At 40.0% G+C, this 25535-nt stretch overlaps 3 protein-coding genes across 5 annotated transcripts in view; 2 read left to right on the plus strand and 1 right to left on the minus strand.

The window, feature by feature from the left end:
- Positions 1-5255: 5255 nt before the first annotated feature.
- cldn2 (claudin 2) lies at positions 5256-6074 on the plus strand (the record flags this gene model as incomplete). Its single annotated transcript, XM_083889767.1, has 1 exon — positions 5256-6074. One exon carries the CDS (start codon positions 5256-5258, stop codon positions 6072-6074), a length of 819 nt encoding a protein of 272 aa, XP_083745893.1.
- A 3576-nt stretch (positions 6075-9650) lies between these two features.
- Positions 9651-14039, minus strand: rbm41 (RNA binding motif protein 41). Of its 2 annotated transcripts, none has more exons than XM_083890529.1 (7): positions 14016-14039; positions 12798-12914; positions 12509-12710; positions 11826-12030; positions 10212-10621; positions 9952-10099; positions 9651-9865 (listed from the first exon to the last, which is right to left on the minus strand). In XM_083890529.1, exons 1-7 carry the CDS (start codon positions 14021-14023, stop codon positions 9747-9749), a joined length of 1209 nt encoding a protein of 402 aa, XP_083746655.1. In that variant the 5' UTR covers positions 14024-14039; the 3' UTR covers positions 9651-9746. The 2 variants fall into 2 exon arrangements, with proteins under 2 accessions (XP_083746655.1, XP_083746654.1); XM_083890528.1 differs by having other exon boundaries at positions 9651-9871.
- A 1487-nt stretch (positions 14040-15526) lies between these two features.
- Positions 15527-25535, plus strand: part of klf8 (Kruppel like factor 8) — a 61172-nt gene continuing 51163 nt past the window's right edge. For both annotated transcript variants that reach the window (XM_083890037.1, XM_083890038.1), the window contains exon 1: positions 15527-15863. In XM_083890037.1, the coding sequence (XP_083746163.1) occupies positions 15828-15863 (36 nt within the window). In that variant the 5' untranslated portion in view covers positions 15527-15827. The remainder of the gene's footprint in view (positions 15864-25535) is intronic.

The raw sequence follows: 25535 nt of genomic DNA on the forward strand, positions 1-25535 counted from the left end.
GAGATGTTTGTGAATTTCACACAGTAATTTTCCCCACTGAGCTATATGCTTTCACAGCTTTTGAGGTTCTCTTAGAGCTTTTGACTGTTGACTTTGAACATTGCACTCAAAGAGTTGACCATAAGGTTTGAACTCATAATCTCTAACATACAAGTCCTTTTCTTCCAGAATGAGCTATTCTTACTGACCTGCAGAAGCTCACGCTGCTGGTGGTTTTAAATTCTAATTTTGGTCTGAAGTTCTAGGAATTTCAGATGATTGTAAGATTTGAACTCCCAACCTCAGAGACAAAAGTCTTCTTCTCACAGTGTCAGCCATTCGTCCTTATGATTGCATTGTGAATTTCTTGCTGTTCTCTTTTCAATCTTCACTTTAGATGTTGAACTTCAAAAATTCGCTGTTCCTCACAAGAACCGAACCTATGATGTGATAACCTCAGAGTGGTTGTTTTACCCACAGAGCTAGCTGCTCCCACATTTCCTCAGCTTCTCTTAGAGATTTTTATTGTTTACTTTGAACATTGCACTCAAACAGTTGACCATAAGATTTGAACTCACAACCTCAGAACACTTGGGAACTTCACAGCAGCTGGTTTACCCACTGAGCTAGCTGCTCCCACAGGTACTAAGGTTCTCTGAGAGCTTTTGACTGTTGACTTTGAACATTAACATCTTTGAGTGTTGGCTCCCTCTAGTGAATGGTTTGTGTTTCATACAAGTATTTCACATGAACCTTTTACTCATTATTTAACTCACCGTGTTTACACCGTCGTCTTTGCCTGTTCATTTAGCAACAGACACACTTCATCACTTTTTGACTAATTTTTACAGTCAATTAAATTGATAATTTTAACCTTTAATTTAATTAGTCATTATACTTTCAGTTTACTGTATGTACTGAAGTGAAAATTCTGATATTAAAGTCAGAATTATGAGAAAAAGGTCAAAACTCTGAGATTGTCAGTATTCTGAGAAAAAAAGTCTGAATTTTGACAAAAAGTCAGTATTCTGAGATTAAAGTCAGAATTATGAATACAAAAGTAAAGATCCTGAGACTGAAATGTGAGAATAAAGTCAGTATTCTGAGAGTAAATTCAGGATTATGAGGAAAAAGGTCAAAACTCTGATATTAAAATCAGTATTCTGAGAAAAAGTCTGAATTCTGACAAAAAAAAGTCAGAATTATGAAATTAAAGCTAGAATCTTGAGGGGAAAAGTCAGAATTATGATATTAAAGTCAGTATTCTGAGATTAAAGAATTATGAATAAAAAAAAGTCAACATCATGAGATTAAAGTCAGACATTTGAGATTAAAGTCAGACATTTGAGATTAAAGTCAGTATTCTGAGATTAAACATCAGAATTATGAGAAAAAATGTCAGAATTATGAGATTAAAGTCAATATTCTGAGATTAAATTCAGCATTTTGAATAATACAAACTAATAATAATGTATACAATTTCTATAGCTTAATTTTTAAGATATAAAATGTCTAATTTTGGTGCGTTAACGTGACTATTTTGAAGGTGCATCTCGGGGTTAAGTGACATTTTCAGACATTTATCTGCTGCAGATTATGTTCCACTGTCAAAACCTTTCAAATATCATCACACATAATCCCTAAATTAGAAAGATTCAGTTATCCTCCTGTTTATAATGATTCTAATGTTTTACTTTCACTTTCTGCATCATTACATCAAACTATTTGTTCAATAACTGCCTGTTTTTTTTTTTTTTTTTACAGATTTCTCTTCCAAACAAAGTCAAAGTCGGCGCGGCACACACTGGTGACAGTTATGGGATTAAGAGACAGTCGGGCAGATGTTTCTGTGCATTTACAGATGATTCAATCCAGAGAAAGCAGAGCGGTAACAGCAGCGTGTTCAGGGCGACCTGAGCTTCCACATTAACATACAGCGTGTTTTCCACAATAATGGCCCTCTGTGTTTTTATCATAATGGCTCAGTGTTTCTGTGAATGCCCTTTCATTCTGTTTCATAAGGGGGAAGTGACTGGATTACACCATAATCCCATTATTATGCTGCTGCTGCTGCTGCTGCCATGTGAGGGGCTGGTTACAGGGATTAGAGAGCAGAGATTTAGCATCCAGATCTGCAGGAACAAAATGGGTTAAAAATGGGTTAAAAGTGAAAATGGGATCTTCTGACACTGACGTGGTAAGTGTTATTTGATGTTTTTATAGCTCGATAGATTTTTGATTTAATCCCCAGCAGCAGATTGATGGATGACAACGTTTGGTGTCACTTTAAATAAGCTGTAAATTCTCTGTAGATCGTGACAGAGTGAAAATAGAGCCTGGAAGGTGCCGTTGAAAATTATATTTACGTTGTTTTTACATGAAGAGAATAAACACAGTATAAAAGTATGAAAACTGCAAAGAAAAAAGGCAATTTAACAATTTAATGACTTAAAACTGTATTTAAATTATATATAAATAAAAAAAAAATATTTTTCTCACTTAAAAGCCTTAAAAATTATGGAAATTGGGATATGGGATATAATATGGGATTTGACCTGATTCAGCACTTTTTTGGACCGTGTTTTTATTTTATTTAAAGAACTGCAAGTGAAAAATTGTCCATATGAAAATAGATATATGTCTATTTACACACCGACAGCACATTAAATAATCTATAAATTCTCAGTATGTTGTGGCAGACCGCACATAAGTTGGTATAGAGTCTGGAACGTGTAATTCAAAAGGATCATTTTTGATATTTACGTTGTTTATGTATGAAAAAGCGGATAAAATATAGATTAAAAGTCTAAAAAGTGTTCACGAAAAAAGGCAAATTATCAATTTAATGACCTAAAACTGTACTTAAATCATAAAATGATGAGTTTTCATGTTGAATATGCACTATTTTGACCATGTTTAATTATTTTATTTGAAGAATTACAAGTGAAATAGTATGCATATATTGTGTCAAATTGTGCAAATATGCCACTGAAAACAATATTTTCTTTGATTTTTAAATTGTTTTTGTGTGAAAAAAAAAGAATAAAACACAGTATAAAAGTATAAAAACTGGCAAATTAACTGGTTGTGCTGACTATACATTCAAGAAAATTAATAATTAATAATTACCTATAATTACACTTTTTGATTTGGTTTTTATTATATTTGAGGAATTAAAGTGCAAGTAGATGGCTAAAATGATATAGTATTTACTAAAAGTCATACATAAGAAAGAAAAATAAATAAAGTTAAAAGTTAATTCAATTTGATATTTTCTGTAAAAAAATGTAATAAAGTTGTCGGAATAGTTCTCCATGTGTGGGAAAAGTCTTAAGAAAAGAACATAAAATGGTCTTTTTAATGAGTAAAATATGTAAATGGAAAGAAAATGTCCACCACTTCTCCTCATGTCTTCGCCCTCTCGCTTCAGGGCGCAGCATTTCACTGATTTTTAATTAAAATAAAATACAGGAAACTCTTTATATGAGCTGGGTTTTCTTTTTTTAAGGAGTGGGGGATTTCTGCAGACGCATAAAAGGATTTACTGACCTCCTTTTTCCCACTCTGTCGAAATTAGCAGTGGACATGAACATGAAAATCTTTTACAAACAGGGTTTTTTTTGGGGGGGGGGGGGGTTGTTATTTGGGGACCGAGCTTTGGTGTCAAAGGTCAAATTTTCAGTTTTTGGGTTTAAAACGAGGGAATGATTAACCCGTGAGGATGTGTCAGTGTCAGAGTCGGTGCATGTGCAGATGACAGCGAGGTGAAGGTCTGGATGAGGGACAGAACATCTGAGACGGACACAGACGAGCGTTAAAGGAGGTTAAAGTGACCCCCGTGCAACACAAAGGACTGTATTTCCTATGGAGGAGCACATGCTCTGACAGTGTTGTTTTGGCTTCATTTGGTCCTCATGCAGCCAGAGGAGAAGGAGGCATTTAAAAGCAGCAGCAGCAGCAGCAGCAGCAGCAGCAGGAAGAGGAAAACACAATCCGAGACCATGTCAAGGAGTGAGGAGGGAATCTGACTCCGATACGACCAGAAACGGGAAGAAAAAGTGTGTTTTTCTTCAGACTCTCACACTTTTCCACCTTCATCCTCGTCCTCCTCATCTCCTGCAGCAGACTCAGGTAACGCATGAATGTGTGGGGGAAGGTTTCTCACAGATGGCACAAAAAGAGCATTAAATAAACCACAAAATTAAATTTTAAACGCTCTTTACAACAGTTATTGTAACTTTTACGAGGTTATTTAAGTTGGGTTTTCCTGCCTCATGTCCTACAGACTTATCAGATTTATTTGTGTTGAGTGTGTGTTTTTGTGAACTTTGCCCCCAGAGATCAGTTTAGTTTAGTTCTCATTTTGACTTTTTTTTTTTTTTTATGAATAACCACAGAAAAAACTTTAATAATCATTTTAATTAGAATAAAACACATCTTACAGTGTTGTTGTATTTGCCTAGCTTGGCCTTCCTGGTTAAATAAAGGTAAATAAATAAATAAATAGTTTGTGTTGAAATTTAAGATTTTGAACATTCACTTTATGTACATATTTTAAACATATTCTTTCAATTATGGCCTATTTATTCCTCATTGTGCAGTAACACAGGCTAATTATCTTTTATTTATCTTTCAATTTGGCCCGTAAATAGCCTACACATACACAAACCACCATCACTGACACTTGCATCGATATAGCCTAAATGCTAGTTCGTAAAGAAATTAATAAACCGGATTAGGAAGTTCACTAAACCACTAAAGCTTGTTAGCTTGTGCGCTAGAAGGCAACATAGGCTATATTTCATATCATTTACACACACTCCAGATCAAAACACTAGTTAGCTTAGCTTTTATTCCATCCTCCACATGAGGGTCGCGTCTGTTTGTTTGATTGAATTAGCCTGCTGGGCAGTTAGCAAAGCCAGACCTAAAATTAGCTGCTTGTTCATCTTAGCTAACCTAGTTCAAGTTAGCTAAGCTAAAGCTACAACTTGACAACAACATTGACTAAGTCATTTGTAGCTTTTGACCTTTAGACATCAATTTACTGGTTTTATTTTGGCATTTTTCTTGCCATCTTTGTTGTGAGGCTAATTGTAAGCTAGTAAGTGGGTTAAAATGCAAGTGAGCAAAGTATCTGATAGTTTTCACATTGTATGACATGGATGACGATGTGAAAACCACAGAAACCTCCTGGAAAACATCCAATTTTACATTTATTGTGTTCTTTTCTTATTCTTATGTTTTCTTTAAGGGTGTCCTCCAGCGCCGTTTCCATGGCGTCAGCAGCTCTGGAGCTGATGGGCTTCTTCCTGGGCCTGATGGGGATGCTGGGAACCCTGGTGGCCACCGTGCTGCCGTACTGGCAGATTTCCGCCCACATCGGCTCCAACATCGTCACGGCCGTGGCGAATATGAGGGGCCTGTGGATGGAGTGCGTCTACCAGAGCACGGGCGCTTTTCAGTGCGAGACGTACAACTCCATGCTGGCCCTGCCCTCTGACCTTCAGGCGTCTCGTGCCCTCATGGTCATCTCCTTGGTGTTGTCCTTCCTCGCCATCGCCATGGCAGCTCTGGGTATGCAGTGCACTCTTTGCCTCGAGGGCTCAGGCGCGGCAAAGAGTCGCGTGGCCGGAGCCGGCGGGGGATTATTCCTCTTCGCCGGCTTTCTGGCGCTCATACCCGTGGCGTGGACCACCCACGAGGTGGTCCAGACCTTCTACAGACCAAACGTGCCTTCCAGCATGAAGTTTGAGCTCGGGGAGTGTCTGTACGTGGGTCTGGCCTCAGCGCTCATCTCAATGCTGGGCGGGGGAATGCTGTGCGTGTCGTGCTGCGAGGAAGCGGACGGCGTCCGCAGGAGACGACAGGCCGGGGGGTATCCATACCCGGTAGGAGCCGGAATGTCCGGCACGGGGATACGGACGACCTCGCAGGTCTACCGCAACCCCACGCTGCAAGTGGGCGGTATGAACGCGCCCAGCAGGCAGACTCTGTTACGCACGACCAGCGACGTCTCCCACTCCAGTACACATGGAGGTCAGGGCGCCAAGAAGCCGACAGCGGCAGGATATGACATCACAGGCTACGTGTGACGTCACTACCTTTACCGTGTCCAACAGCTGAAAATCAATTCAGTGTATTTATGTATGTTCTGAAACGACCAGACAACATCAAGGTTTTTGTATCTTTCCTGAAAGACTGTGCTTTTAAAAAAAACGTGACGCCTTGTACGATGTTTTTTTTTTTCCGTATAAAAGTAATAAATGTGTTTTAACGCAAGCACACACGGATGAGTTGAGAATCCTGCCACTGATATTATTATTGTTAATACATATTTTGTCTAAAACACTGGTTAAATCAAGAACTACGTGAGTCAGGTTTGTTTGGTGTTAGCATCCCTGCTAGGTTTGCTAACTGTTGAGCTAATCTGGTCCATTTAAAAACACAAACAGTGTGTATTTCATGTATTATAAACTGAGACAGACAATAAAAAGACACAGGTTTCACGAATTTAGCTGCTCCTATCATGGGCAACCATTTTGATTTGTGAAGTTACAGTGTATAGGTTGTGTAAAAAACAATAGCTAGCCACTGTTAGCAATAGTAGTTGATTGTTGCTCTGCACTGTATTTGTTACACGTATAAAAAACGCACAAAACTATATGTACGACTGATTTACTCAGGTGTTTGGTGATAGCATCTTAGCTATGTTCGCTAAATACTGAGCTAATCTGGTCCACAAGCGGCAGCCATCTTAGAATCCTAATGCCGTGATCCAACGGGAAACTTCTTGCTCGGAACTTCGAAATTACGATATAAGAGTACAACTGGAACACAACAAATGTTAGTGGTTAATTTAACATGTGACAAAATTAGTAAAAAAAAAGCAAAACCTGATGTTTGATCTGAACGTTCAGTTCTCACGATTACGCGTCAAGTATCACCTGAAACTCAGTTAGATTAGCACTTATCAGCCCAGAGATTATTAATCCACCCGACGACGCCCGATGCGAAAAAATGTTTTATTGTGTTTTACTGTTTTTTTTATTATTTTCTTTTTATTTTACACTTAAGTTGATTTAAACACAAATATGTTTAGTTTTTTACTGTGGAAATAAAGGCAAATATTTCATACATGAAAGTGTTGCACGTCATCAATTATTATTCACGTACGTCACTGTATTCATATACACGGATGAAACTAATAATATGGGTTGTGTTGCATTCAGGTGTCTTTTTAAGTCCAATTTGTGAAGCGACTGCTACAAAATTCAAATTTTTACACCATAAACACTTTATAAGTGTTTTTTAAAATGTCTATATAAAGACTGTGAGTGTGTCACACGATGGGAAAATGATCACAGCCCTGAACTTGAAGGCAAACAAGACCCAAAACAAACAGAAGATCGATGTGTAGTTTGAGTTTGACTCCCAGTTGGACCGTGAGACTGAAGTGCAACACTGACAAACTGGGTCAGATAACACACACACACATATTCTTACGTTCAGTTCAATATTCCAGTTTTAAGGAAAAATAATCTACAAATCTCACTGTAAAGTGACTTAAAATGAGGGAAAACTGGACAAAAACTGGACAAAACCGCAAACAATTGAAGAATTTTAACCTTTGCATTTCTACTTCTTTATCTAACAAATTTTTTGATTAGATATCTAAAGATCTAGAGATTAGATTAGATTTTTTTTTGTAAAATTTGATTATTTTTGTAGCACAACATTTCCCTTGAACAGGTTATTTTACTTTTAGGCAAAAAATGACAACAATTTCCCAGAAATTTTACAATTTGCAATGCAGTTGAGGTAAAATAACATAGTAAATGTAAAAACACAAGCTGTAAATTGGTATATAATTGTTTTGGTTTAATCAAATCAGCATCAGCGGGGGTCATAATCCATTTTATTTTGAAGTTATTGTCCTTTCCAGGACTCCATACACTGCAAAAATTGATTTAGCCTTTTTCTGGGAAATTGTTCACGTTTTGATCTAAAAAGAAAAATGAGTCATGTACAAGTACGTTTTATTTGGTTTTAATAAGATATTACAGCTTACTTTGCTTTAATTACCAGTAACAAACCAAAACAACCATTTGCTTAACTGCTACTGGTTTGTGTTAAAGTAAAATGTTATTATTTTGTGTTTTTCTAGTGCAAAATTTGAGTTTTTGAGCACAACAAACTAAAAACAAGTAAGGTTTGCACTTAAGAAACAATAACTTACTTGGTTTCAATCATATAGTTCAGCTTATTTTAAGATTTATTTGATTTCTTTGCTTGTGTTTAGTAATTTTCTTGATTTTTTACCCAGTTTTTGGTCTGTTTTTCTACATTTTATTCGATTTCAGAATATTTTTGCAGTGTACAAGCCCTTAATGATGTCATTTATTCAAATATAAACCTCAGTCACTGCTCTGCTACGATTGCGTCGGCATCTGCCGTGTTTTTAGGTTACGTTTGTGACGACAGCTCAGAGGAGAAACTGGAGTCTGGGTCAGAAAAGCGAACACAAGTTTGAGTTTTTGACCGCGAGAGCAGATGAGTCAACGCAGAGAAAAACAAACACCAGACTAAAAAAACCACAACTTTATCTTCAAGTATTATCAAGTATTCAAAGTGGATATTAATGTAAAATTGACTTAGGATGTGCTCCCTCTTTAATTAAGCGATTGAAAAGTCTATGATCTAGTACTAGGAGACTATAATTTTATTTTGAAAAACAAACAAGAAAGACAACAGAATAATCCTTAAATAATCCAAATAACAAAGGATTGTCATGGAGGAAACAGGTTAAACATCTGAAAGCAAACGATGTAATGTAATAAATAAAGATTTGTAATAAAAAAGGCACAGGAAATTACTGATTACACGTTTTTAAACCTTTAACAAAAATATGAATCATAATATATAAAGGGTTTTAGGCTCAAATTAACTCAAAAAATTTAAAATCCTATAAACAAAACCTATTTTGTTGTCATTAATTACTGGTCGCGATAGTTCTTAATTTAAAAGCTTAAAACAACATTAAAAATGCGATTTTTCAGAGAGAAAATAAACTGAGGCATAAAAAGTGTCATTGACATGAAAGAAAATATGATAAATAGTGATTTTTTAAAATTGTGATTGTTAGTTTTTATTGAACTTTAGAAACTGCACTAAGCTGAAAAGCAGCTGAAAGTGGGTGAAGGGCTCCATCTAGCGTCCACAAGAAGAATTAGACTGACTCTGTCTGATATTATGAATTAAAGCTCAATGTTATTCAGTCATAAAAATATAAAATAACCTTAGGTAAATAAAAGAAAAGGGAATATAAGGCATTTAAAAAAACATTTATGATGAATAAAACGAAGTTTATCTGCTTATCTGCCTGTTGTAAACCCATACACATTTATTTTTGAATGTGTCATATAATATATCAATTAAAATATATACCTGAACTAGATTAACGAATATAAATCTACATGGGCCACAGGTTAATTTGAATTATTGTATTTTTCCATTAAATCTTCAGTTTAAATGTTTATCCTTATGATTTACTGATGTAATTTTTGTTTTTATTATTATATATAATAATAATTATTATTGTTATATTATATTAAACACAGTATTATAATAACAATGGTGGTGTAAAACAAATAAACAACTAAAATTTGACCAATAATGCAATTTTTTATTTATAAAAAATAAATTAATTCAAACTCACATCCATGATCCACGTTGTTTTCATGATAAAACGTGTTTGTTTCATGCTTTTATTTTGTCGTCTCTTTCACTTTCTCCTCTTCCTGTCGCTCACGGCCAAACTCCACCACCAGAGGTTTCCCTAGCAACCGGTATCCGTGGATCAATCGCAAGGCATTCTGGGCCGTTTCTGTATCTGGGGGAAAATAAATACGTTACAAGAGTGTGACGTCGTAGCAGTTCCCCCGTTTCACAGGCGATGGCGCCGTTTCTCACCGGGCAGCGTGACGAAGGCCTGACCCTTCAGTCGTCCGGTCAGCAGACGGTAAACGACCGCGGGCCCGCTCTCCGGCTCGAACCTGGAGAACAGCGCCACCAGCTGGGCCACTGAGGCCTGCGCACTCAGGTTCTTCACGCACAGCACCTGCACAAAGACAACGTTAAATTTGGCAAAATCTCGACGCGTGTTTTCCGCAAATTTGAGAGAAGACGACGTAAAGACGATATAGGCTCCAGGGGGCGCTGTCGTTCCTCACCTTGGATGGTTTTCCTGCCTGGTAGCTCCGGAACCTCGAAATGTTCCGTATCGCGTCGTCAGACTCGCGATTCTGTCGGATTTCCTCGTCTGCGATCGTCTCGATTTCCCCTCTGAGCGTGAACGGCTGATCTGAGCCCGCCTTTGCCGCTCCGCGCAGGCTGCCGATTGGCTGATTTATCTCAACTTTGGTCGGCGCAGTCGGCTGCGACGTGGTGGCGTCGCTCAGCGCCGACTGACGCTCTGTCGCGCCTTCCTCCGATTGGTCGAAATCAGTCCTGCGTGTTGACGTATGTAATGATGACGCAGCTGTTTGTTCCTGTCGTGAGTCCTCTTGAAGAACGTCTCTGTACAGATTGTCTAACGGATTGGAGGACACTGCCCCCTGCTGGCTGCTCTGATTATCTTCATCTGTGGAGAACGGAACGGTAAAATATTTAATCTGTTCTGACTCTTTAAAGCGGTAATAGACACTTTTATGTCTTAAGCAACATTATGCCGCGATTAGTTTTAAATTAATAGGTGGAGAAATATAATTTTACCACCTAGCCGAGCCACCTAGCCTCGTGAGGTGCTTACGTAACTATAGCCACTTACCTAAAGCATTCAGAAGTCCTGTTCCGACTGTTCTGACAAGTGCTTTCCACCTTCTTTTTGTTGGGAATGTTGTTACGTCGTTTGCCGAAAAACACCCGAGGTTTGCCGCAGTTTTGTCCGTCGGCCAAGTGCAAAACTTAGCACTTCTTCATGCTTGAAAAATCGGCGGGAAAACTACTTTCCGCACATATTTCCTGCTGGTGTTTTCGCACGGGATTAGCATTAGCTGGGGTCATTTAATTTAATTTTATGGACCTTTTTAAGCCAAGGTAAAAGTAGACAGGACTAAAATGACGTAGAAGCTCTGGTAATAATTACTTTACCATCACCTCTTCATGTAATATTAATCCCATAATATATATATATATATGCAGAGAACCTGCGTTAATTCATATCCAAAATTAAGATATTAGCATCAATCGACGTGTTTCCACACATGAAAAACACCAACGTTTACCATAAATCATGACAAGAGCATCATGTAACGCTATTTATCTAAAACCTAATATCGATTTGAATCAGTTACTTCATTTTATGCAGGTTATTTCAAACAATATAGACACAAATCTTAACTTAAAGGTTCCTTAGGGACCAAAGAATCTCTCCCGTGACCCATCTGTGGGCCCTGACCCAGTGTTTGCCAGTTTCATGATTGCACAAACTAACAAAATAAAAGCTCATTATGACACTGGCTTTGTAAAGAAGAAGTTTCTGCAGCATCTTGATGCCTTTGATTTAAAACATAAACCTTTTTAAATTGAAATTCAAACCAACTTCATTATGATTTAAAGGTTTGGATTAAATTTAAAGACTGTAATTATAAACAGCATTCTACGTCTTCCCTTTATCACGCCTAATCTGCCTTTTGAATTGCTTTAAAACAGCTTTAATTAAAGATAATCATTTACTGGAAGGCAGCTCGTTTCTCCACTTTGTTGCTTCATTATGAAAAAAAAAAAGGAATCATCGTAAAGATCTGCTGCTCTCACTGGATAAGACTGCGTATAACTCTCCGTACCTCGATGGTAAAGCGCGGTGAGGAAACCCAGGCGGTCGTTGCCCTGGAACAGCGATCGCTCTATCTCCATCTCGCGGCGCGACAGCGGCTGGCTGGCGGCGAAGCGCTGGGGGCGGGACAGGAGCTCGTCTCTGGCGTCGATCTTGTCTCTGATCACCTGCAGGCGCTGCTGCTTGGCCGCCGGAGCTGCGCACACACCGTGGGACTGCGTGGACACAAGGTCAGCGGTCAGACGTGAGTTTGCTGTGTTTTTAGGAGGTTCTGACACTGACACGGCAGAAAAGGCTCATTTTTAACCCCTTAAATACACCTACTTCAGTCTATGACATCGTTAGAACATGATCACTACTTTTACTCTCCATTAAAGAGCCTTTTCTGACTGGAAAATAAAGTTTTGTGTCACTGAAAACTCTGTGTCACTGAGTGACACAAATATATGAAAATATGCAGCAGTAGACGAGAGGCTCCTGTCTCCCCATGAGCTAAAAATTATGATTTTCTGTATGGAGTTTGGTCCAGGAGAGAAAGCAGTTTACAAACGGTCAGAAAAGGTTGTTTAACAGGGAAATAGATTCAAGAATTTGTGTATTTTATTCGGTAAGCCTTCTGTTAAGTGCCTTCAATTTTACATGCCTTCTTCAACCACAAATGATCACTTCTAGGAGGTTTCAGCAGGTTTTTACCTTCTCTGTCGCCTCTGGTGTGTCTCTGCTCCGCCACAGCTGGATCTCTGCCTCAGTGAGGCCCAGCTCACGCAGGCTGGCCAGCTCCCTCTCCCCGTCCTGCAGGGCCTGGAACTGGGACAAGCTCCTCACGCCGGCCGCCTGGTCGCCAAACGGCCGATAGAGCGCCGCCGGGGCGAAACACTTCTTTTTGGCCACACATCTGGAAAAACAGAGGTCACCCTAAAGTGATATGCCATTTTTTTTACGACTTGGTGTGCGTGTGATCTTTGTGTGTATGTATTCTCACTGCTCGAAGTCAACGTCGGTGTGGAGCTGCTGCAACAGGAGGCTGTGCAGCTGCCGCTGACCCTCCGTCTCCTGCTCCTCCAGCAGTGGACCATCCTCGCAGGCCTGTCGGCTCACTCTGACCAATTTAACACAAGAGAAACATCAGGTGTCATACACAGTGAATTTTGACTGTAATATTAACTATAAGAGATGGAAAAGGGTACAAACACAACAGTGCAACAGCATTCTTTCATTTTTTAAAGCTACAGCTAACAGACAAATGACAAAAACGAGCAAAATATGTCTCTCGTTGGGTCTATAAGGTGTCAAAGCTCAAGATTTACTTCCCTAAATGTTGTTTTTTTGTCACATAATGGGTATTAAAACAGAATATATTCAGTTTACAATCACACAAAGCAAAGAAAAACCAATTGAGTAGCCAGTATTTACATTTGACATGGTGGAGCATGGGAATTCCAATCAAATAATCAATCAATTTAGCCAAAAATATAAGTGGATAAGTGAATAACTTAAGTAATAATAACCGTCTTGTCTAATGTGAAGAAAATAAAACATTATCAGTATATTTACTGTTTATACAGTATATTTTCTAAACTCTGCATGTGTTCACCTTTAAACCAGTTCCAGGTGCAGTAATCTTATAAATAACCTCCTCTGGGATTGATTTTGAGAATTAAAGGCTCAAATATGTAAAATTATCGTATTTATTGATATATATTGTTTTATTCAACAGTACACTACATGTGTTTCTGTAGCATTATTCACAAAATAATGCTGAACAGCAGCTCACATTACCAAACCACATTAAATGGCTAACTTTTTTTTATCTTTACTAATTTACTTAATTCAACAATTAACTGGTCCCTGGTCGATGAATTCGACCATTCACAGCAAATGGACAAGATAAAACGTCATCTTTATGTCGATAAATAAGCGAAAACGTGTAGTTTGACGTGTTTTATGATGAAAAACGTGACTTTACTCAAACGTAAAGCTGAGCTACACAGAGCTGCCGCTGTTAGCTTAGCTTCTGCAGCTATCTCCATGACAACAGCCATGCCTTACGTCACCGAACTAAACGACGCATTACAACTTTTAACTCATATTTTGCGACCGCATGGTAATTTGTCTAAAATTAAACCCGTGTTTTCAATGTATGCTATTTTATTTATACTTTTAACGGCGCGTCACTGCGCTAGCTTAAAGATTTGTTTACCTTCGCATGCTTCCTCTTTGTACTTCCGGTTCCGACGGGAGGGATCATGGGAAATGAAGTTCAGGATATCAGACATGAGCCACATGAATGAAGCTAAACCTTTGATGGTTTATTCAGGAAGAAAACGACGAATAAAATACATTAAATTGATAAAACAAATAAAAATACGACAAACTTGACAAAATGGAGGCACGTGTGTTGTTTATAGTGCAGAAATAGAAAGAAAAATGGATGTTATGTTGTTGATTGTTGTTGTTTTGAGCTATTGTATCTAATGTATTCTTATATGTGGCATTTGCTTCTGTTTTTTAAAGTATAAACTTTATTTAAAACTTCTAATTATTGTTTTCCATCTCCTCTCTTGTATATAAAACAGAAAAGTAGAGGCGTGACTGTGTTACAGATGGATAGGTATTTATAATATACGTATTTAAATGATATCTTTGCTTTTCTTCTTTCAGTTGTTTGTGACAAATAAATACTCTTGTTCTCTATTTTTATTAAGCAACAATAACGACCCTTACGATGCTTTATTATGAATGAGTGCTCGTTTTATTATATATATTAAGCAGGAAAATAGAGGAGTGTTATAGACATTTAGAAAATATCTATATTTTTTTTGTTGTTGTTGCCTTTCTTATTGAATTATGTACATTTTCTAGTCTCTGTAACAATTTTAAATATGATTAAGCCAGAATATACACACTTTATTATAGCTGTATTAGACAGGTGGTTGTTTTCCATCTTCACATTGTTAGAGACAGATATACATATATAATATATTAGATTTTTTTTGAATTATTTTCTAAACAGTATACAAACTCCTGTTGAAAAAGCATGTTAAACATGAATAACTGCCACATCTTTAGAATAAAGGTGTGGTTGTTTTTCCGTCTTCCTCCCTCCCTCTTTTATACAAAACACTGTCATAGACATAGATCATGACAATATTGTTATTCCTTGACATTTTAAATATGAATAACAATCAGTGCCACTGCTTTATTATAAAGGTGTGGTTGTTTTTTCCATCTCCTCCTCTTTCTCCTCTTCTATATAAAACACATTGCTGCACACTGAGTGTGTACACTGGTCTACCGCTCCCCACCCTCCCCACCCAGCCTTAGTGTCCTCAATTAGCCCGCTGGATGACGTCAGTAAGGTGACATGGTGAGCCTGCTGCTGCTCTCAGCTGCAGCAGCAGCAGCAGCAGCAGCAGCATGAATGTAAGGAGGTGGAATATGAAGGATAATCATGCATGTGTGGAGCTGCTATCTTCTTCTTCTTCCTCCTCATGCCTGCAGACAGCAGTGTCAGGCCTCCTCTTCCTCCTCCTCTTCCTCCTCTTCTTCTTCTTCTTCTTCTTCTCTGCAGGGCTGCGCAGCTCCTGACTGACAGAGAGATGAGGGGTGGGGACGCAGGGTGGGGTCACAAGCAAGGGAGAGGCGGAGGAGGAACAGGCAGCGGAGAGAGAGAGAGAGCCCAGCCCTTCCAACACACGGCAACAACACACACACACACAGACACACACAGACACACACATCTACACACTCACACATATACAGAGAAAGAGACAGAGAGAGAAGCAGATTCACAGAGGCAACACACACACACACACACAAAAAGGTTGCTTTATTTCCTTTCGTCGCTGCGGATATGAACTGAAAAAGGGGGAAGAAGATCCTGGATCAGTGGCTGTAAAGGTGGTCCTCCACCCTCCTCCTCCACCTTCTCCTTCCCTGTGCAGATCCACTGCTGCACCTCCACCTCCTCCTCCTGCACCTCCTCCGCTCCTGCACAGCTCCGGCAACCGAGATGCACAACACGAGCACGGAGAGCCGCAACAAGAAAGTAAGTGAAGGAAGGAGGGAGGAGAAAGAGAGAGAGAGAGAGGGAGAGGGAGAGAGAGAGAGAGGTGTACCTGTGTAGGTGCACATGAGCAGAGGGGCTGCAACTGTCAGATCAACCTGTGCGCGCGTGCATACGTGCGTGTGCGTGCGCGTGTGTTTATTTATTTGGAAGAGTTTGGCAACAGCGACCTCACTGCGTTTGTAACATTGACACAAGACGGGATACAATCCCTCTGTGTGTGTGTGTGTGTGTGTGTGTGCTTTATATACGTGTGTGTCTGTGTGTGTGTGAGGTCGCTTCGGGTTCACTTGTAAATGCTCTGTGATCTTTTTTGAGAGACAGAGAGGAAACGGAAGAGGCACAAAAACTGCAGCTCACAGGACAACCATCTTAGCATTTAAAGGGCCAGCAGCCCTCTTTATCTGTCCCCTGTAGCATGAACACACACACGCACACACACATACAGAAATGCTAACCCCTGACCCCTGACCTTAACCCAAACCCTAACTTCACCATCTCCACCTTAAAATGCAATAAACTCTTTTATTAGAAGGACTGGATTTTTGTCCCCATAAGGGAGACAAGACCCCGTCATGTGAGTGTAGGTCCCCACAACATAAGGAATACCAGACACACACACACACACACACACACACACACACACACACACACACACACACACACACACACACACACACACACACACACACACACAGCCATGTGCAGCGCCTCCAGCTACTCTTTAAAGGTTCCGCTGCTTCCTCTTTGTGCCTTTAAACGAGTCCACACTTCAGCAGCATTCATGTGTGTGTGTGTGTGTGTGTGTGTCAGTCACATGACCTCTCAGGTCCACTGTTTGTGTGTCAGTGTAAACAGGAAGTTTGTAAGTTTCTGAATGTCACAAGAAATGAGTCTAATTTTAGTCGGACTAAGACAATAATTCCGTTTTCTTAATGTCATCCTAGTCCGACTAAGGTAGCGCTAGTCTTAGTCAGACTAAGATAGAGCTAGTCTTAGTCGGACTAACATACCCGGATAATGCCATTCATAGTCCGATTACTCCTGCATGTGTACACTTAGTCAGACTGGAGTCAGAGTGAAGGTCAACAGGAAATCCATTCAGTACGCACTAGCTTATAGGGAGATACAGCGCCACCTACGGAGGCGGAGTCACACGTACGCGGCCATTAAACCAATTTGTGTAGCACCAAATCACAACATACATTATCTCAAGTCTCTGTCCACGTTAAAGCAGAAATGTTTACAATATTATAGCGAGATAAGAGAGAAACCAAAGAGTTGACAGATGTGCCTAGACAGGTTGTGGTGAAAGACAGGACATTTCTGAATCAGTTATGACACGTTTATAGTACAACAGTGTCATTGATACATGCAGCAGCAGAGATTGTTGGTATGAAATTACACCGATATCAACTGTAATTACAGCATAATAATAATAATAATGATAATAATGACAACAATAATCAAAAACATGTGGATGAAGCCTCCGTTTTAAGTCAATATGACATAAATGCTGAATTTTTTTGGTTTCTTTTCTTTGTATGAAACAAAAACAGATAAATATTAAACCAAAGCAAAATCCCTGGATCAGATATCTGTTGGATAACTAAGTAAAAATGTGAATAAAAAGCAGCTTAAGCTTTTTAGCTGCGTCATGGTGTGGGCTGTTTATTTCTTCTCGTTGGGAGCAGAATATTTGTTCCATGTTTGGCGAACGTTTGTCTTTGAAATAGTTTGAAATGTGATATCGTATCAGGCACGAAAAAGTGGTGCAGATGTGACAAGTAAAGGTTTTAGATTTACGAGTGCTTGAATCTCAAATGAACGTCAGCACACCGTATGTGTCACGTGACCTCACCTCAACACGGGCTCTTAATTTCTGTTATAGACGCGCATAAATCGGACAAAACCAACTGTGAGAGCCTAAGTGGAAAGCAGCAGCAGCAGATCTGTGTGTGGAAGTGTAGCCTTGTGACTGCTCTTCCCCGCACTCTCTGCTCTGAGTCACCGGTGCTGCGTTCGCCAAGTACAGTAAATCAGCTGAAGTGTGCAGCTGGCGTTGTCCTGGAACAGCGACGCTTCGCCCTCAGTGGGTTTGAATAACAATGGAAACAGGTTTTTGAACAGTTAAAGAAAAAAGAAGTTTGGACTCACGTCCATGGAGTCTGGAAAACTCAAACACACAGACACAAAAATACCACTGAACGACTGAAATACCTCTGAAAAAAATACCACTGAATAACTTCAATACGACTGAAATACGACTGAACGACTGAAATACGACTGAACGACTGAAATACCACTGAACGACTGAAATACCACTGAAATACCACTGAACGACTGAAATACGACTGAACGACTGAAATACCACTGAACGACTGAAATACGACTGAATGACTGAAATACCACTGAACGACTGAAATACCACTGAAAGAAATACCACTGAACAACTTCAATACGACTGAATGACTGAAATACGACTGAACGACTGAAATACCACTGAGCGACTGTAATACCACTGAAAGAAATACCACTAAACAACTAAAATACGATTGAACGGCTGAAATACGACTGAACGAGCGAAATATGACTGAACGACTGAAATACAACTGAACGACTGAAATACGATTGAACGACTGACGTATGACTGAACGACTGAAATACGACTGAACGAGCTATATGACTGAACGACTGAAATACCACTGAACGACTGAAATACCACTGAACGACTGAATTACCATTGATTGACTGAAATACAACTGAACAACTGAAATACAACTGAACAACTGAAATACCACTGAAGGACTGAAATACCACTGAAGGACTGAAGTACCACTGAACGGCTGAAGTATGACTGAAATAGAACTGAACGACTGAAATACCATGGAACAAAATGCAACTGAACAAAATACCACTGAATGACTGAATTACCACTGAACAAAATTCGGCTGAATGACAGAAATACAACTGAACGTTTTTGGACATTTGAAGTCACCTGATGTGTGTTTTATTTTTTTATTTGCCAGTTTAATCTGCCTGCTCTGACCTCTGTGAGGTCACGGCTGTGTGTGTGTGTGTGTGTGTGTGTGTGTGGGTGGGTTGTGACACACTCGTGTGCACAGGTTCCAGCTGACCCTTCTCCCTGTTATCCAAGAACATGACACCGGACTCAGCCTGGGCCCCGGTCCAAATTGTATTCAGGCTAATCAGGTGGGGCTGGGCTAGGCCACCTCCTCCACCTCCTGTTGCCGATGGAGTGGTGTATCTGAAAACCCTGAGAGGATGTGATCCGCCCCTGCCTTATCAGATGTGATCATGTGAAGTCTGGATCAGCTCCAGTTGTCCTTCACAGAGGCCTCAGCTGCGACGTCTTCTCTGAGGCTGAAAGAGAAGTTTGAGTCTGAATATGAGCCCAGTTTTTTTGGACTCATCCACTATTGTTTACAGCAGCTGTCGGGCACTTTAAAGGGCCTGATGCAGAGGAACTTTATTGTTGTATATAAAAAGAACATCAAAATGTTCGATTTTTTTATACCTTTTTTTTATACGTTTGTTTACATTTCAACATTTGACCCAGATCAGTATATTTTTTCCCAATGACATGGAAACAGAAATCAATTTCCTCTGTGAGGCGGGAGAGCGAGATAATGGAATTGTGAATTTAACTGATAACAGCGCGGTGATTGTGCATCACATTGAACCAGCTGTTATATATATATATGTGTGTGTGTGTGTGTGTGTCATGAATCAGCTGGGGTTTACATTCCTCAATTATTATTATCAGTATTATTATCATTATATATTATATTATATTATATTATATTATAGCCTGCAGTATGAGCATGTGTTCCACGAGTTTGGATTCCTGTGATTCCTGGAAAACCAGGAATACCTGGAAAAAATCAGTCAGTCATGGGAAAAAACACACATTTTTCAACTCGGGATGAAAACGTATGTATGTAAACGTAAATAAAAACCGGCAACAGCATTGAATTATGTCTTTAAAAATGGCTTGAAATGGCTAGGAGATTACATTTTTGGTAAGATTCTACCCACAAAAATATAACATTTTCAACAAAATCCCCATCTCTTATAATGGACAAAACTCATAACTCTCTCAATTTGGTACTTCTCAACAGATCAATCTGAATTCCTTGTAATACATAGACATGTTCCTACTAAAATTTGGTAAGATTCTACCCACTGATTCCGTCAACATATCACTAAAATATATCAAATTCCTCAACTGACACGAACCAAGTCTGACTGGATTTCTGATGAAATATCACTCGGTTCACCCTCATGTCGCCCTCTGCTCACTTTCTAACGTCGGAGCCGAACCTCATTGTGCCGCCGCGACTGTTGTAAATTACCCTGAATGAGAGCCTCGCATAAAAAAAGAGCAAATGGGAAAGTGCAGCGAGCCAGCTCGCTCCGAACGTCGTCCGCGGCGGCCGGAAAACACCTTCTGTCGCACTTATTAGCGAGCGCTCAGCTCAGCTCGGTCAGCGGAGCGTGGTGCGAGGACTAATCTCCAGTGCCTTTAAATTACAAACGCGACCGTCTGTGCCGTCATTACAAAGAATGGATTTATGACACTCGGCGCTCGCCAAGTCCGTCTCTGCAGCTACTTTTCCTTTAACTTTTTACCTCGAAAAACCTCCTCGAATTCACTTCAAGCCAATTCATACTTTCACGGTGCGCCAGCTACGGTCAAATGACTCTCTTTCCACCTCAAACCAAGGTGTGGTGTTCTAAATTTCGTAATAACACAACTTCTGTTTTGGCTCCTTCAGTTGCCCCGCCAAACCTGTGGGTTTGTTTCTACATGAGTTAGCCAGTTATCAGATATCAGATAAGCAGGTTGTCAGAAATAATCAGACATGTAAGAGCAGCGTAAATGCAGCCTGGTAGAGTGTCTAATCCTGCATACAAATACCAAATTTAGTTAAAATCCGACAAGTTTTGATAGATATATGAGACATGTTTTTACTGTTTTGCCCATTGAAAGAGATTTCTTGAAAATAAATTGCTTTTTGTGATGTCATCAGTGGGCAGAATATTTCCAAATTTGAATGGGAACATACTTGGGTGATCGCTTACCCATCACAATCAAATCAGGTTGATTGGTTATGAAGTCACTGAGATGTATGTATCTGAACTTGTTTGATGGGACTAAACCATGTTGAAGTTAAATTGCAACAAAATCTGTAATCTGGATTAGATCCTGATGAAATTTAGTATAATGGTAGAGTGTCTGATCCTGCATACATGTACCAAATTTGGTTCAAATCCGCAAAGTTTAGATGGAGAAATGGGACACATTTTTACTGTTTTTGCCCATTACACGATAATGGGATTTCTTGAAAATTTCAGATTGATCCGCTAAGAAGTTAAGAAGTCACTGAGATATATGCATCTGAACTTGTTCAATGGGACTAAACCATATTGGAATTAAATTGCAACAAAATCTGTAATCTGGATTAAATCCAGATTTCTCAACAATTGCAATGCACCATGAGTCCACTAGGGAGTCGGGGCTAATTAAAGAGGGAAAACAAGACAGGAAGTATGTACACACACTAGGAAGAAGTACAAAATAAACAGGAAACCGCAAGCAAAGATTGACAGAAAACAGCAACCACGACAACGGAAGCGTTTGTTGAAATCTGTCTTTCCTCGACAATTGGAATGCACCATAAGTCCACTAGGAAGTCGGGGCTAATTTAAGAGGGAAAACAAGACAGGAAGTAATACTAAACAAGGTTGAAGTACAAAATAAAACAGGAAACAGCAAGCAAATATTAAACGTTAAAGAAAACTCAAAAGAACAACCACGACAACGGAAACGGTTGCTGAAATCTGACAATTGGAACGCACCATACGTCCACTAGGGAGTTGGGGCTAATTAAAGTGGGAAAACTGGACAGGAAGTAGAAAATAAACAAGGTACACACACAGAAAATAAAACAGGATACCACGAGCAAAGATTGACGGTTAAAGAAATCAGAAAACAACAGCCACGACAACAGAAAGTCAAAAATTGGAAAAATGTCCCAGGCGTCACGATGACAATATTACATCCACCTGGCGACCTCTTCCTCCGACAGTTGTTTTGGAAAAGAAACAAGACTTCCCCTCACGTTTTCTTCCAACCTTTCACTAAGCGCTACCTTCCGCGGAGGACTGGAAAGTCGCTCAGCTGTGTGTGTGTGTGTGTGTGTCGCACAAGAGATAAATCACCCAAGGTATGAAGACAGGGCGTGAGGAATGGACTGAGCGCGTCGGGATCATCTCAAGGGTTATTGCCGGCGCGGGGCCTTTATGCCTGGGTCATTCAGTCACTGAATCACCGGGATTTAATGGGAATGGATGGACTGGAGAGCATATGTGTGTGTGTGTGTGTTACTCCCGTCTGTGTACGACGACAGCGACGAACCAGAGCTGCACATATTCATGTTTTATAGGACATTCAAACAGATTTACTCAAACACGGGGTAGGGACCCAGAAATGGATCGGGACTTGATTTTTGGGCAGAAAATGTTTTAAATCAGGGTTTTTCTAAATGGTGACCCACATTTAAAGGTGATTTTTCATGATATAAATCAAGAGTAGCTGCTACTGTGACTGCCATTTCTGGAACACATAATGGTTTGTTGAACAGGCAAAGAATTAAATCTTTAAAAAAAGGCTTGAAAAATTTAAATTTGGGGACTCAGTTGGGGTTTAAAACAACATGCATAAAATTAAGTCATATCAAAAGAGTCTAAATTAATACATTTGCTATTGTCATTAGTAATTTCATTTTTAAAACATGTATAGTCAGGGTGAGAAACACTGAGTTTGTACAGAACAAAAGAGGTCGATAATCACTGTCGAGTAAAAAGATGAGATAGTGTGACAACCAAAAGAAGAGACAATGATAGTATAAAAAAACGTAATACATGCTACTACCCACGGTAAGTTTATATGCAGTGTAATTCATGCTAAACCTGAGCATGCAGGGGTCTAAAGAGGACATTTTTAGTGTCTGTAGGGTTCATAAAATTTGTTACAGGAAGAAAAGTGAATATAAAAAAGTCAGGCGAAAGTCGTAAACTGCTTGAAGTGAGAAAACTTTCCTGCTTTTATAGCCATCCGGAAACCAAAGATGTCACAATTCCAGACGGGAAATGACCAGCTTTGATATTGGAAAAAACAAACCAGATATCATAGCCATCTTTAGGAGTTAGCTGCAGGTTAACTAGACTTTTGAAGATAACTTATGAAGAAATGACTCTCTTAAACTTTGTGAAACGGTGAAGAAAATCTCATATGACCTTCACAGAGACCTTGACCTCAACCCAATCCAGCAACGTTAGCATGAACTTTGCAGTCTTAACCTTCTCAACTGTTGGGCCTTCAAGATCTTTGGAAAAACCACAAAACCTGACTTGACTTGACTGCGGTTGTTGGGAATGAGATGTTTGATCGCTCAGGAGTGGATCTGAGGTTTGGTTAGCCACGTTCTTTGTGCCCGTTTTAAGGCGTGTTTCCACCGAGTAGAACAGGTCATTACAGTATGGTACGTATTTGTTTTGCGTTTCCATTAGGATTCGTACAAAATAACTCCAACCTTTCAATTTTTGGGTACCCTTCCCTTGGGGTACCAGAGTTATGGTACGGTGTGGGTGGAGATAGCTCTGTTGTCAGTCGTGTAGCTTTGGTTAACGTTCGTTGTCGGTGCACCGGTACAACGACACGGCCAACCAAGTAAAGGTACCGTTCTCAGTCGAAACGCAAGCTGTACCATTCCAAATGAAGCTGTACTGCACCGAACCGAGCTGTACCAAGATGGAAACGCAGCTTTAGATAACTTCCTTCCTCAAGTGTCAGATCCTCTGGTTCTCGCCTTGTCTGCAGTACACCGAGTGTTGAGATGTTGAGAAGGTCTGATTGATTTTTTGATGTGTTGTTGGATGGGGAGCCATTGGAGTTTCTTGAGGACAGGGTTAGGTTTTGGAGTTCTGTCATCCCATGTTTGGAGCTTATTTTTGTGTTGTGGTGGAAAGAGAAGGTTTGAGTCTGAGGAACAAAGGCCTACGTGAAGGTGTGTGGATGTTGAGAAGGTCTGTGTGGTAGGAACCGGCTTGGTCATGAAGAGCCGAACTGTACCATGAGGGAAACGCGGGTTTAGAGAACTTCCTTCCTCAAGCATCCGCACGTTTGCTCAGATCCTCTGGTTCTCGCCTTGTCTGCAGTACACCGGTCGGAGACCATGGGAACCTGTAGCTTACGGCACCAATTTTCCATGACACAGTTCTGGCACTACTCAGCTCTACTCAACTCGACTCGTCGTTTGCCATTACGTCATCGTACCTCCTCAAAGCGGGCGGGGTCATCATAGCATCTTCAGGTACCAGGAAATATGACTGATGGGAAAGCAAAGAAACAAGAAGAGTCGAGTCGTGTTCCAACTGTATCACGAAGTACAGGAAATGGGACACAGGTGAGCAGACTTTCTCGCTGCTCTTTCAGGCAGATGAGCACCGTGGAGAATCAGAATTATTGGTGTTGTCACAGTGTGTGTGTGTGTGTGTGTGTGTGTTTTTCTCTGGTTTTGCCTCTGCCTCGCTGTGGCTCGCCTGCCCCAGGGCTTTTAGCGCTATTTATAGAGCGACACGGCAGTGTTTACACGGCGAAGGAGGCAGAACAGAGCGAGGCCGGTGGATTTCTCCTGTCACGTTACCAAAAGTACACCCCTCCACACCTCTCGCTAAGGTCAGGTTTGGTGTCTTAAAAACAAACTCCCATCACTGCGTCACGGCCGACACAAGCTAAGGACGCACAGCCAGGCTCATTACATTTAAATAGGACCTTGTTGCAGTGTCATTACACAAGTTCGGTATTCATCAGATCTGTCAACAAAATAGTTCATACTTCTACTCTTGGCATGGGTTTGGTCGGACAGTTCTGGGACCTGGTTCAAGTTGGGACTATTTGACTCAAGATGTTCAGCTGCAGCTGCAGCACTAATAGGCATCTGGAACTATGTGTACCAGAGGCCTCCTCCTCCTCCTCCTCCTCCTCCTCCTCCTTTATTTCACTTACATCTACATGTTCTGTTCTTCCCACTCCACTCTATTCCATCTGTTTGACCGGGCGTTTCAAAGATTAGATTAAATTAAACCGAGTTAATCTGTTTGATAAGCAGACCTAATGAGTTTTTATTGCTTTGTAAAAGTCACAGTGGAACATTTGTGTCCACAGAGTGCTTTTTAAAATCTCGTCAAATGAAGATGAAATCACACGATAAGAACATTCTGAGACATCGCAGAGAACATCAACATCATTTTCACATCAATAGCGAATCAGAATCTGAACGTTTGATGCTTCTTCTGTTGTGGTGGAGAAAGAGAGAAGGAGAGAGTGTTGAGATGTTGAGAAGGTCTGTGTGTGAGGAGAAGAACTTGGATGTGTTGTTGGATGGGGAGCCATTGGAGGTTCTAGAGGACAGGGGTAGGTTTTAGAGTTCTGTCATCCAACGTTTGGTGCTTCTTCTTGTGCTGTGGTGGAAAGAGAAGGTTTGAGTCTGAGGAACAAAGGCCTACATGAAGGTGTGTGGATGTTGAGAAGGTTTGTGTGGTAGGAACCGGCTTGGTCATGAAGAG

The sequence above is a fragment of the Microchirus variegatus genome (genome assembly GCF_963457635.1).
Source record: "Microchirus variegatus genome assembly, chromosome: 5".
Taxonomy (NCBI): domain Eukaryota; kingdom Metazoa; phylum Chordata; class Actinopteri; order Pleuronectiformes; family Soleidae; genus Microchirus; species Microchirus variegatus.

Excerpts from the sequence above, each read along its gene's own strand:
- rbm41 (XM_083890528.1), bottom strand. Across the intron at positions 12,711-12,797 it reads ACCGACGTTGACTTCGAGCA|ATGTGTGGCCAAAAAGAAGT; the intron begins GTGAGAATACAT and ends CTGTTTTTCCAG. Across the intron at positions 10,100-10,211 it reads AGGCAGGAAAACCATCCAAG|GTGCTGTGCGTGAAGAACCT; the intron begins GTGAGGAACGAC and ends GTCTTTGTGCAG.